The sequence below is a fragment of the Panthera uncia genome, chromosome D1 (genome assembly GCF_023721935.1).
Source record: "Panthera uncia isolate 11264 chromosome D1, Puncia_PCG_1.0, whole genome shotgun sequence".
Classification (NCBI taxonomy): Eukaryota; Metazoa; Chordata; class Mammalia; order Carnivora; family Felidae; genus Panthera; species Panthera uncia.
In genome coordinates, this window is record NC_064808.1 from 1,604,129 (window position 1) to 1,616,977 (window position 12,849).

At 51.0% G+C, this 12,849-nt stretch overlaps 1 protein-coding gene across 2 annotated transcripts in view; it reads left to right on the top strand.

Annotated features, from left to right (window-relative positions):
• Positions 1-2,619: 2,619 nt before the first annotated feature.
• Positions 2,620-12,849, top strand: part of DHCR7 (7-dehydrocholesterol reductase) — a 16,691-nt gene continuing 6,461 nt past the window's right edge. The window contains exons 1-6 of one of the 2 annotated variants that reach the window (XM_049641561.1): positions 2,620-2,678; positions 6,220-6,349; positions 9,076-9,179; positions 9,749-9,971; positions 11,338-11,428; positions 12,249-12,462. In XM_049641561.1, the coding sequence (XP_049497518.1) occupies positions 9,082-9,179; positions 9,749-9,971; positions 11,338-11,428; positions 12,249-12,462 (626 nt within the window). In that variant the 5' untranslated portion in view covers positions 2,620-2,678; positions 6,220-6,349; positions 9,076-9,081. The other variant, XM_049641554.1, reaches the window with a different exon arrangement.

Sequence of the window (12,849 nt, forward strand, 5' to 3'; positions counted from 1 at the left end):
CCCACGGGCGCCTGGGTGGCTCAACAGGTTGAGCGTGGGACTCTTAATTTTGGCCGAGGTCATGATCTCACGGTGTGTGGGATGGAGTCCAGCCTCGGGCTCCCCGCTGGGCGTGGAGTCTGCTTCTCCCTCTCCCTCTGCCCTTGATTACCTGAGCGCCCTCCCTCTGTCTCTCAAAATAAGCATTTTATAAAGTAACACTTGTCTATACTAGACAATTTGGGAACTTGAGAACTGCACATGCTAATTTATTTAATCCTCACTCTAACCCTTCCTTCTTGGTAGCTTTCATTCTCAGAAACCCCTATTTTTTTTCAGGCTTCTGCTCCAAGATCTCTTGCCCCCAACAGCTGATTCCAGGCCTAGGGTGGGAAAGAAATACACTTCCAACATCTGGTTGTTGCAGGAAATAAGGAAGTGCTCAAAGAATGATGGGGACATGTTATTTTTAAAAAAGAGGGGTGCCTGGATGGCTCAGTCAGTTAGGTGTCCAACTGGCTCAGGTCATTATCTCCCAGTTCATGAGTTAGAGCCCGGAGACAGGCTCTGTGCTGACAGCTCAGATCCAGGAGCCTGCTTTGGATTCAGTGTCTCTCTCTCTGCCCCTCCCCTGCTCGTGCTCTCTCTCTCTCTCTCTCAAAAAGCAAATAAACATTAAAATTTGTTTTAAAAATTCAAAAGGAGTCACTCTGAAGGGGCTCCCACTGGCTAAATATGGGACAATATCCAAAGATAATGTCCTCTTTTGAAAAAAGATTAATGACAGTACAGACAGTAAAACCCATTAGTCCATACTGACCAAGAAATTAAGAGAGGGAAATCTTTTCCCAAAAAATGTCAATAAATGTGGAAGGAAAGATGATGAAATTAGAAAATCACCCCTTTACAAGAAGTAAATGACTCAGGCAAGAGTCCTTATTAAATGCAAGGTGACTGGCTAAAAGGTTATCTGGGAGCAACATAGTTACAGTCTCAAAGTTTCACTCCACAGATTATTTATTAATTACCGAAGGAGAAATGGAGACTTCTGGCCGCAGCCACCTGATCACCAGTAATGGGATGCAGGGGGATCCCGCGGCCTCCTGACACTGGTGCGTGAAGACATCGCATCATCTCTTTAGTACATTGTCCTGCCTCAAATGCACTACCTAAATGCAAGGGTGAGGAAAACAGCCAAATCCAAGTTGAAAGACAAGCTGAGAAAAGCTTGCCTCTTTGACTCTTCAAAATCGTCGTATCATGAAAGGGCCAAAAAGACACACGGAAAAGAAAGAAAGAAAGAAAGAGAGAGAGAGAGAGAGAGAGAAAGAAAGAAAGAAAGAAAAGAAAAGAAAAGAAAAAAAAAGAAAAGAAAAGAAAAAAGAAAAGAAAAGGAAAAAAAGAAAAGAAAAGAAAAGAGAAAAGAAAAGGAAAAAAGGCTGGGACTGTGCTCTAGATTAAGGAATGCTAAGGAGCCTTGACAACTAAATTCATGGTGATTCCCAATTGGATACTGACTTTTACTGATAGCTGTAAAGGACATTATGGGGACAATTGGGGGAAGCTGAATATGGACATTAGATAATAGCATTGGGTTGATGCGAAATTTCCTGAGGGTAATGCATTTTATTTTGGTAATGTGAGACATGGATGCTGAAGTATTTAGGAGGAGGATGTCACCTGCAGCGAATTAATAGTTGAGGATAAAAAGTGGGGTAGGGGTGACAGAAAGAAATTGTGGCAAACTGTTGTCAGCTGCTGAATCTAGGTATATGGGTGTTCACTCTAGTGTATGTTCACCTGGTTTGTATGTTTTGACATTTTTTCAAAATAAAAAACTGCAGGGGAAAAAAAACCTGTCACTATGAGGGACACAGAGGTGTGCCAGTCAGATCGGGATGCAAACCGAGGCCTTCGTCCCAAATGTTGGCCTGCAGACACCTTCTGTGGCCCACCCCTCCAGGGGCTGCTCGAGTCGCACAGCTGCCCTTCCCAAGGCCATGTCCTTGCAAGGGTGGCCCTGTGCCCTTTTCCAGACGCAGGAGCATGTGGCTTGGGCATTCCTGTCCAGGAGGACGGCTGTGGTGTGCTGTTATCACCGGAGCTGTCCCCGTGCGCAAACATGTCGCCCAAGGCCACCTTGCACTGGTCGCCCAAGGCCATCTTGCGTCGCAGCTCAACTTCTCCCTCCTTCCACCCCTGCCGCTTCTTCCCCTCCCACCTCGCAGGGTGATCTCGACCCTGAACTGCGTCTCCCTCACTTCTGGGGAAACCAGACCCGCCGGGCCTCCTAGCAGAGCCCCCTCCGACACCCCCAAGTCAAACCGGTACACGCTCAACCTCTCCCGCCCTGCGCGCATCCTCGCCACACCACCTTCGTTATCTGACACCGTCCCTATCTGACGCGGCCCGAGCAGGTGCGGGGTCCCGCTCGCACCGCCCCCTCGTCCGCCAGCCGCGGGGCGGGCCCTCGGCCGTCAATCTCGCGGCCCGCCGGCGCCGAGTGGCGCCTGCAGTGGCCCGGAGTCAGCTCAGGGGGTGGGGCGAGGCGCGCGGCCAATCGCGGGTCTCGGGGCCGCCGGCCGCGCCGGGGCCGATTGGTCGTCTGTGGGAACGCGTCAGCCTGGGGGCGGGGCTTCGGGGCGGCCCTGCCAGGCCGGGACTCCGGGACCCGGGCGGGTTCGCAGCCGGGCGCTCAGGTGAGCCGGGGCGGTGCAGCAGGTGGGGGGCCCGCGGGTCGGCGGGGCGTGCGCGGGCCGAGGAGCTGTGCGTGCAGGTGAACCGGCGGGGGTGGTCGAGGGCGGGGTGCCCGCTCTGTGCCCCCCTGAGCTCTTCCTGCAGCAACGTGAGTAAAGAACCAGGCGCCGCATCGGGTGCCCGGATTTAAGACGCGGGCAACGAGGGGCGGCCCAGTGGGGGGAAGAGGACCTTTTTGTATCCTCTTGGTAGCGGAAAATGACCCGCTCAGAAGAGCGCAATTCGGCGACTTTCTTTTTAATAAAATGTTGAGGAGTCTTTTTTTTTGGATGCATATCCAGTTTACTTATTTATCTATTTATTATTTAATTTATTTTTAAAATTTACATCCAAGTTAGTTAGCATATAGGGCAACAGTGGTTTCCGGAGTCGAGTCCTTAGTGCCCCTCCCCCACTTAGCCCATCCCCCCCCCCCCAGCCCCTCCGGCAACCCCCTTTTTTTTCTCTGTATTTAAGAGTCTCTTCTGTTTTTGTCCCCCTCCCTGTTTTTATATTATTTTTGCTTCCCTTCCCTTATGTTCATCTGTTCTGTCTCTTAAAGTCCTCATATGAGTGAAGTCATATGACATTTGTCTTTCTGTGCCTAATTTCGTTTAGCGTAATACCGGCTAGTTCCGTCCACGTAGTTGCAAATGGCAAGATTTCATTCTTTTTGATGGCCGAGTAAGACTCCGTTGTAGCTATATCCCACATCTTCTTTATCCATTCATCCATCGATGGACATTTGGGCTCTTTCCATACTTTGGCTATTGCTGACAGTGCTGCTATAACCGTGGGGGTGCGTGTGTCCCTTCGAAACAGCCCACCTGTATCCCGTGGATAAATGCCTCGTAGTGCGATTGCTGGGTCGTAGGGTAGTTCTGTTTTTAGTTTTTGGAGGAACGTCCGTACTGTTTTCCAGAGCGGCTGCACCAACTTGCATGCCCACCAGCAGTGCAAAAGAGACCCTCTCTCTCCGCATCCTCGCCAACATCTGTTGTTGCCTGAGTTGCTCATGTGAGCCATTCTGGCCGGTGTCAGGTGGTGTCTCGCTGTGGTTTTGATGTGCATTTCCCGGATGATGAGTGATATTGAGCATTTTTTCATGTGTCGGTCGGCCATCTGGAGGTCTTCTTTGGAGAAGTGTCTATTCATGTCTTTTGCCCATTTCTTCACTGGATTATTTGGTTTTTTGGGTGTTGAGTTTGCTAAGTTTTTTATAGATTTGGGATACTAACCCTTTATCTGATGTGTTGTTTGCAAATATCTTCTCCCATTCTGTCGGTTGCCTTTTAGTTTTGCTGATTGTTTCCTTCGCTGTGCAGAAGCTTTTGATTTTGATGAGGTCCCATTTGTTCATTTTTGTTTCTGTTTCCCTTGCTACCGGAGACGTGTTGAGTAAGAAGTTACTGCGGCCGAGGTCAAAGAGGTTTCTGCCTGCTTTCTCCTCGAGGATTTTGGTGGCTTCCTGTCTTACATTGAGGTCTTTCATCCATTTTGAGTTTATTTTTGTATCTCGTGTAAGAAAGTGGTCTGGGTTCATTCTTCTGCGTGTCACTGTCCAGTTTTCCCAGCACCCCTTGCTGAAGAGACTGCTTTTATTCCATCGGATATTCTTTCCTGCTTTGTCAAAGATTAGTTGGCCATACGTTTGTGGGTCCATTTCTGGGTTCTCTATTCTGTTCCATTGATCTGAGTGTCTGTTCTTGTGCCAGGACCATAACTGTCTTGATGATGACAGCTTTGTGATACGGCTTGAAGTCCGAGTCTGGTTTGTTTGTTTGTTTGTTTTTTCCAAAGATACATGAATGGCTGGGTTATGGGCGATGAGAAACAGGGGCCGTGAGAGGCCGGGTGTAAAGTTCAGAATAACTGCTGATAACAGCTAATCTTCCTGGGTGCAGTGCCAGGTACTATCCTAGCAGGCGGCCAAGAGCGTTTCTTGGAACCTTGTCTGAACAGCACCGGGTCTGGTTTGGAGATTTGTTAGTCTGAGAGTAATAGAGACTGAGAAATACAGACGTGCCCAAACTGAACCTAAGATGAAAACGGATGATAAAGATCAGAATCTGTGAGAGGGTGATTAGCTGCTCTCCTGGTGCAAAGACGGTTCTTTCCAGAGGCCGGGTAGACCTGCCTGTCCACCCAACATCTACTCATAGGAATTTATGGGGTCTTCAAGATGCCAAAAAGCTGCTAAGTCATCTGTTGTGTGGGTCTCAGCCCATAGATAGTGATGCTGTGGGCGGGGATGCCCGAGGCACCCTCCTGGGCTCATGTTACTGTGGCGAGTCCCCCCTCCCCACCAGCATGGCTGGATCATCCTTTGGGTCCTTATAATTGCAGGACCCACCTTAGCAACAAGCACTGGGGAGCTCCAAGGAGCAAGGTTTATCACTCACAGGTCCTGGAGGGTACACAGAATGCCCAGAGCCACAGTGAGCTCATGGGTGGGGAGAGAGAGAGAGAGAGAGAGAGAGAGAGAGAGAGAGTGAGAGTGTGTGTGTATAGATCTGGGGCTCTGCCGCCTTTAGGCTCAAGGGTGGAGGCCTGAGGTTTCATGGGTTCACTCTTTATTGGCCAGTTAAAACATAAGAGTGGGAATAAGGGCTTGGGAAGAAGTGAATCCTGCAGCGGTCAGCCATCTTGGTCTTCTAGGGCTTTCTGAAAGGGTGGGAGTGGCCTGGTTCCTTCTCTGGTTGTTTTTGCTGGTAGCTGGGTCAAGCAGCAGCAATATGTTTATTTGGGGTGGATGTCTTTGCCACAAATGCCTTGGCAGTCAGAAGCTTGCGGTCAGGCACTTCTACTGTGTCATCCTCAGACCCTCAGGAGCGATGTCCCTTTAGCTTTGGCCCGTGGAACTAAAAAACCAGTTGAGAGAGCTGACCAGGGTGCCGGAAAGCCCCATCCATTTCCCTGGCTCATCTTTAGTGTGGGACACTAACCATCCCTCATCCAGCTTTAATAACAGAACCTCATGCGCATAGGCATTCATGACCCCAGACACTCAGGAAGGTCACTGGGTCCCGTGAGTGTACAGAGGGCCAGGCTCCGAGCCCAGGTCACTCTTGCTGCTGCTCTGTGTTCTTAGGCTCTCACTGGCTCCTAGAATGTACCAATGGAATGTGCTAACTCTAGGGGGCTTGATTCGGGCTGATGCACGCATGAGCAAGCTTCTAGAAATGTTGCAGAGGCATACGTGGCTTAAGGCTCATGTCTGAGGTGACTCCTCCATGGAGATCTCTATTCAGTGCCACCCATTGTCATCAAGTACCTACCATTTGCCAGGTACTGTGTGTACCAGGCAAAGAAGTTGGGTGGTAGTACTCCCTTCCTCCTCCCCTCCCGTGTGGGCTATCTTCCACTTTTGAACCTTGGCACACTGACCTTGTACTTCTCACTTGGTTCCAACAGGCCTTGAATAAATACTGTGTGGGTCCTAATCCACCTTCGGTCCTGAAATGTCAGCAACCTGGTGTATTTATCATCTTTGTGTCCCTGCAGGATTTTGTTCAGTGGGTTGAGAAGGGTCAAGCAGGCCTTGTGAATCATAAGAGTCTAGAGATTTTAGAGCGGCCCATTCAAGAAGGAAGACTTCAATTCTGTTGTGAAATCCCTACACAAGAGGTTGGAGGTAAGCATGTCTCAGCACCGTTGTTCATGGGCATAGACAGTGACTTTTTAGCTTTGAAAAAGTAGACAGCTGGTTCATCAACTCCTGTCTGTGAGTCTTAGGAATAAAATAAAATATACCCCAAATACCTCCCTCTCCCCTCTTTCCACATACCTTTTGCCAAGAATATGACTTACACGTTTATTATAGGATTCATTGCTTATGCCTGAGGGGACTCCTGGGTGAATGAATTCTATAATCTCAAAAAATACTTATTTGGGCTTATTTTAACCTGTAGAAGATACACTTTTTCCTTTTAGCAGCGTTTTCTGTTTGGCCTTTCCACACTTAGTTCTTTTTTTTTTTTTAAAGTAGGATCCACACCCAACGTGGTGCTTAAACTTGCAACCTGAGATCAAGAGTCTCATGCCCCACTGACTGAGCCAGCCAGAAGCCCCTACCACACTTAGTTCCGAGCCTATAGGTTTCTGGCCGTTTTGCAGTTTTCTACCATGTTTAATCAAGGTGACTGCCATGCACCAGGCTCTGTATTCGGTTTTGGGGGTATAGAGTTGGAAGGTCCATAAAGAGTTCTTCACCCTGCCTTGTACATCATAGACAGACATTCCATAAACTAACCTGTGAAAATTAAGTGATAATGGGTACAGTTCCCCACTGCAAATGAAAATGCTTTTTGTCGCTGAAATTTTTTTTTAATGAATGTACCTTTGTATTAAAGTAACTCATGCTCACTTTTTCCAAAAGAAATTAGTGTTAAAAGGCTGATGCATAGAATAAACAGCTCCCCACTTCATCCCATAGTCTTCGTTCCCAGAAGCAAATACTTTTCATTCTTGTAGTTACTTCTGTGTTGCTGTTTTTACCCGCTTATTTTTAAATGATTTGCTTTTGTCACTCCCAACTTCACATGTCCTTCTCCATCCAAACATCTACCAGCCCGTAGCCAGATATTACGTTGTTATGACAAAGTTGCTAGTATTTACTGTTAAGCCAACTAACGTACTACAATTATGGTGTTTGTTGTTGTTTTTCTCCTTTGTATGACTTTTTATTTTTCCTGGAGTTCGTGATTGCCTCACTTTTTCCACTTACTGAGGTTTTTATGCATCTGTCATTATTTTTTTTCCTGAATGCTATAACAGAGCTTCATATATATCCATAATTTTTCTACACACTCTAACACAATAAAATTCATCATTTCCATTCTCCCTTCTGCTGTAGCCATTCATTTTGTACCAAGGTGGACTGGTTACTGTCTGGTGCACTGCACAGTTCTCATCCCCTCATCCTTTCTCTCGGCTTTCTTTTTGTAGTTTTCTTGGATCCTGTGTCTTCTCCGAATAATAATTAACCTGCAAATGGAATTCTAGGTTGCAAAAAAGTTTCCCTCAAAGTTTTTAAAGTTTTCCATCATTGTCTTCTAGAATCCAATGGTTGCTGATACGATTCTTAATCCTGGATTTTTTTTACTGTTTATTTATTTGGCAGGGGGAGGGGCAGAGAGAAAGAGGGAGAGAGAATCCCAAGCAGGCTCCATGCTTAGTGCAGAGCCCAACATGGGGCCCAATCCCATGACCATGATTTCATGACCTGAGCCAAAATCGGAAGTCAGATGCTCAACCAACTGAGCCACGCAGGCGCCCCTCTTTTAGAGCTTTTCTCTAAAAGTCTTTAAAATCATGTTTTCTTACCTCCAATGTTTTGAAACTTCACTGTTAGAACTTATTCTGGAAACGTAGATGTCACTGCTTTCCCCTTGGACAAGTTCAGTTCTTTCACCTTTTTTTTTGGAGTGATTATTTATTGAATGCACTGTCCTAGGACTTGGTAGTAGAGCAATGGATAGGACACGTGGTTCCTGCCCTTGGGGAGCTTACATTCTAACGGAGGGAGGCAGTCAATAGACATGCACTCAAATAAATTAAAGAATTCTACATAATGAGAACATGAGAAAATAAAGTAGCAGGTAGAGTGCCTCAACAGGGGACTACAGGCAGTGTAGAAGCACTGATTGGCTTGTATATTGGTTCAAGATGGATGGCTATGGGGGAGAGGGGGCATGGAAATGATAAATTTTATTGTTTGAATATGTAGAAAAGTTGCTGGTATGTACATTAGCTGTGGTAGAGCATTCACAAAAAAACATTAGCGATAGACGCATAGAAATCTTCGCAAATGGAAAAAGTGGGGCGCCCATTAACTCCAGGAAATATAAAAAGTCACACTAAGGAGGGGCCATTTTACAAAAGCCCTGAATGAGGAGACCTGTAAATTAAGTTCTAAGCAGAAGCAGCAGGTGTCATGAACGAGATGAACCATATCCAAGGGGCATTAAAGACCCCGTGTGCCTGGATTGGAAGGTATGAGGAGAAAGGGGTGGGGGTAGGGGGGGAAAGCAGGCAGGAGCAGATCGCAAGAGGCCTCTGAGCCATGGCTGACCCGGTTCATGCGGTAAGAGGGCGTTCTGCCGCAACCTGGAGAATTAATCAAGATGAGCGAGAGACGTAGGAGGGCCAGGTGGGAGGTTATTGTGGATTCTAGGAGAGAGAGACTGAAGTGCAGTCTATGATCTCTTCCCTGCCTGGAACTTGCCATCTAGAACAAGGTAGCGAGTAGGCTAGTAGAAGAGCCAGTCCTGCAGAAGTTATGAACAGGGGCAGATGTGGGAGATAATGGTGGCTGTTCTCTGTGGGATGATCTGAGTAGGACGTGTCTTCTTTCCTCAGGGCCCAATGGCTGCAAAGTCCCAGCCCGACGCTCCCCAAACCAAGAGTTGGGACAGCTTTGCCAACGGTGGGGCTGCCACTCAGGGGCAGTGGGGCCGTGCCTGGTAAGGCCTTGACAGTCTTCCCAACTAGAAAATGGAGCGAGATCTTAGTGAGAGGTGGCCAACCCTTGGGATCTTACGGACCTATCAAAAACACGAGTTTTATCATTAAGACTAACGAGAGATAAGCCAGATAAGCCGTCGCCCATTTTGTAAAGTAAGGGATTGGAGAAGGAATGAAAAGCTGGCTAAAACGGGCTGGCTCTGGTGGCTCAGTATCCTGTTGTCTGTATCCTCCTTGGATCGGAGAGCGTGGGGACTCGGGAGTGGGTGAGTGGCCCCCGCGGCCCGGAACCGGAGAGCCTCTGGCCTTGTGGGTCGCGAAAGGCCTCCCAGCGTTCGTATTCCGGGTTCCGGGCTTCCTGTGGATGTCCGCAGATCCGTCAGTCTCCCCGGAGCTGGCGGTGGAGCACGCACATTGAGTGGTTCCTGCAGGCAATGGGGAGCCCTTTGCACCGAGAGCGAACGGCTGTTGGAAACAACGGGACCCGTCCGCACGTGCGGTGCATTGTCGAGGAGGCCACGCGGCCAGGGGGGGCCCCCGCGTGACCGCCTGCCATCTGCTGTTGCAGGGAGGTGGACTGGTTTTCGCTGGCCAGCGTCCTCTTTCTGCTGCTTTTGGCCCCTTTCATCGTATACTACTTCATCATGGCGTGCGACCAGTACGGCTGCTCCCTCACTGCCCCCGTGGTGGACGTCGCCACCGGGCGCGTTCATCTCGCAGACATCTGGGCCAAGACGCCGGCCGTGACAAAGGAAGCGGCCCAGCTCTACGCCTTGTGGGTCACGTTCCAGGTCAGCCTCCCTGGAGGGTGGTTGGGGCACGGCGGGCGTGCGGCGTCCCTCCGGCCGGGAGAGTCCTGGCCGTTGGTCCGGGAAATGGGATCTGGGCTCGGGTTGGCGTTCTCCTTCCCGGGACCCCGCAGGGCATCACGGTGTCTGACGCACCTTCGGTGGAAGCCTCCCCGTAGTTCAGGGACGTGTGCAGCCCTGCAGGGACATGCCGAGAAGTAGGGAGCGAGACCCTGTGGGAGGGTGTGAGGCAGGGCTGGCCCGGGGAAGCTCCATGCACGACGGGAAGTGTATCTTATCAGTAGCCCCTGAGAAGGAGCATTCTGGCCCCCAGAGGTACGCTCTCGGTTACGAGAGACCCCACTCGGCAAAGCCAAGGCCTGTGTTCCCAGCAGGTGGCCACACGGTCCTGGCCAAGGACGTCCTCGACTCCGTTGTGACCCCACTGGCCTTTGAGACCAGAAGTTCACCAGGAAGGAGCTGTTTGCACAGAGGACCTGGTGAACAGGGAGAGCTGTTTATCATCTGAATCCAGGGAAAAGGTGGCGGGAGAAGGCTCCCTCCACACCCCGGGTTTCCTGCCCTAGAGGAAATCTCCAGCTGTTCGTCGTGGTTTCTCCTCAGGGTGCCAGCTTTTGGGCTTTAGAGCCCCTCTCATTTCTGGTCTCTTGGTCCCTCTGGGTGAAAAGATGAGAAGGGGCAGCAGGAATCACAGAAGCCTAAAAGTAGAGATATCAGTGTCCGAGCGGCTAAAACAAACATTACGCAGCCATCTGAAGGAAGCGCTCACCTGTGCTACAGCGTGGGTGGACCTTGAGAACATTCGCTGAGCGAGAGGAGCCAGTTACGGAAGGCCCCAGGGTGCCGTGATTCCATTTATGTGAAACACCAGGGTGTGAACGTCCGTAGAGACAGAAAGTGGGTTAATGGTTGTTGGGGGGCAGCGGGAGGGGTTGGGGAGCGACTGCTAATGGGGGTGGTGAATGTGTTCCGGGTGGTGGTGCTTGCTCACTGTGTCAATGCGCTAAATGACACTGAAAACGTGTCACGAGGGCGACTTGTACGGCCGGGAATTCTTGCAAATTTTTAAATGGCTCCAGAAATGCGAGTGGGAAGGGCTCGTGGGCTCTCCTGCAGGGAGACTGCATTGCTGCTTTGGGCCGGTAATGAACTTCCTGCTCGGGGCTCCTCCCCCTCCAGAGCCCCCGGCCGGCCTGCCTGCCGCCAGGGCTCCAGAGCCACACACTCTTCCGGAAGGAGTACCCGACCGTCACCTGGATTTCGGCCACGGGTCACGTCGGTTAACGAAAGCAAGGGTCAAGCAGACCCCCCAGGCCATGGGTCAAGCAGCTTGAAATCCCCACCGCAGGTGCTTTTGTACTCGGCGCTGCCTGACTTCTGCCATAAGTTTCTGCCCGGCTACGTGGGAGGAGTTCAAGAGGGCGCCGTGACCCCTGCAGGTAACTTGAGCCCGCAGGCCTCCCTTCTCCTCTCCCTGCCTCTTTGTCTCATGGGGCCTGCCCTCTCCCAGGCGGCTCCCGTCCCCAGGTGTGCTCACACTTGAAAGTGTGACAAAGTGACAAAATGAGTGTGAATTTTGCTCGGCCACTGCCGCGGCCCCGGGCCCCGATCGTCTCAGGGCAGCCTGGGACTGACCCGTCCGTGAGTTGGAACATCAGGCCCTTCGGTGAACAGAGGGCTGAGTGGTCCCCGGCCCCACGGCCGGTTGTCACAGCTGGGATCCTGGAACATCTCCCCGCCGAGAACACCGCAGCCACCAGCGGCGTCCAGGAGGGGTGGCTCCTGTTCAGGTCACCAAGAGCCCTGCAGGGGGGGACGCCACCCCTGTCCCTGCCTGCAGACAGCCCCCAGGGCCGCGGGGAGGCTGTGGTGCTTGCTGACAAGTATGTTAGGGGCACCCTCACTCCCTAGCGAACCGCATCCATCCATCCACCCGTTCACCCACCTACCCACCCACTGGCCCCCCAGCCGGAGCTCACTAGGGAGAATCAGAACCAAAGGGTGAGTCTGCCCGTTCCCTCGTCCAAGGACCCCGAAAGCAGGAGCAGTTAATCCCCGGACTAACAGCGTGATGTGTGCTGCTGGCATTTTGACCCGGGGCCCCGAGCTGTAGGGGAAGCTGACCGGCTTCTGGGCCTTGGCCTGGGTGTCCCAGACGGGCCCCCGAGCAGCAGCCGAGGCCCAGAAAGCAAGTAGGGCCTGGGCTGGCCGCCCGTTTTCAAGCGGAAACGCTTTGATTTTTAAATCGTCGCTCTGCAGGGATTATTAACAAGTATGAAATCAACGGCCTGCAGGCGTGGCTCATCACGCACCTTCTCTGGTTTGCAAACTCGCACTTCCTGTCGCTGTTCTCCCCCACCATCATCTTCGACAACTGGATACCGCTGCTGTGGTGCGCCAACATCCTCGGCTATGCGGTTTCCACCTTCGCCATGATCAAGGGCTACTTCTTCCCCACCAATGCCAAAGACTGGTACGTTCTTCGGCGGCTGGTCAAGCCTAACGTGGGATGCGGATGCTTCCACCCCTAACCTTTCTCTGTGACCTTGGGATAGGAGTCGTGAAGCCCCGAGGATTGAGAATCCTTGAAGGGGGAGCCTGATGGAACCCGCTTGATTCTGGGGAACATCCTTTCTATGTGTCTGGGGGCCTTCCTCTGCCTTAGGAAGCATGCAGTTGAAGGTGGCCAAGTCCATCTTTGGCCGAGTCGTCACCTGTAGGGCTGTCATGGGAGCAGGGAAGTCAGCCCGTTGCTTCCATTTGGGAACATGAGTGTGGCCCGAAACAATCTTAGTGAGGAGTGTGGTTATCTCGGTGGCTTCAGTGTAGCACTTCCCAGGGAGAACCCTACTGGTTCGTG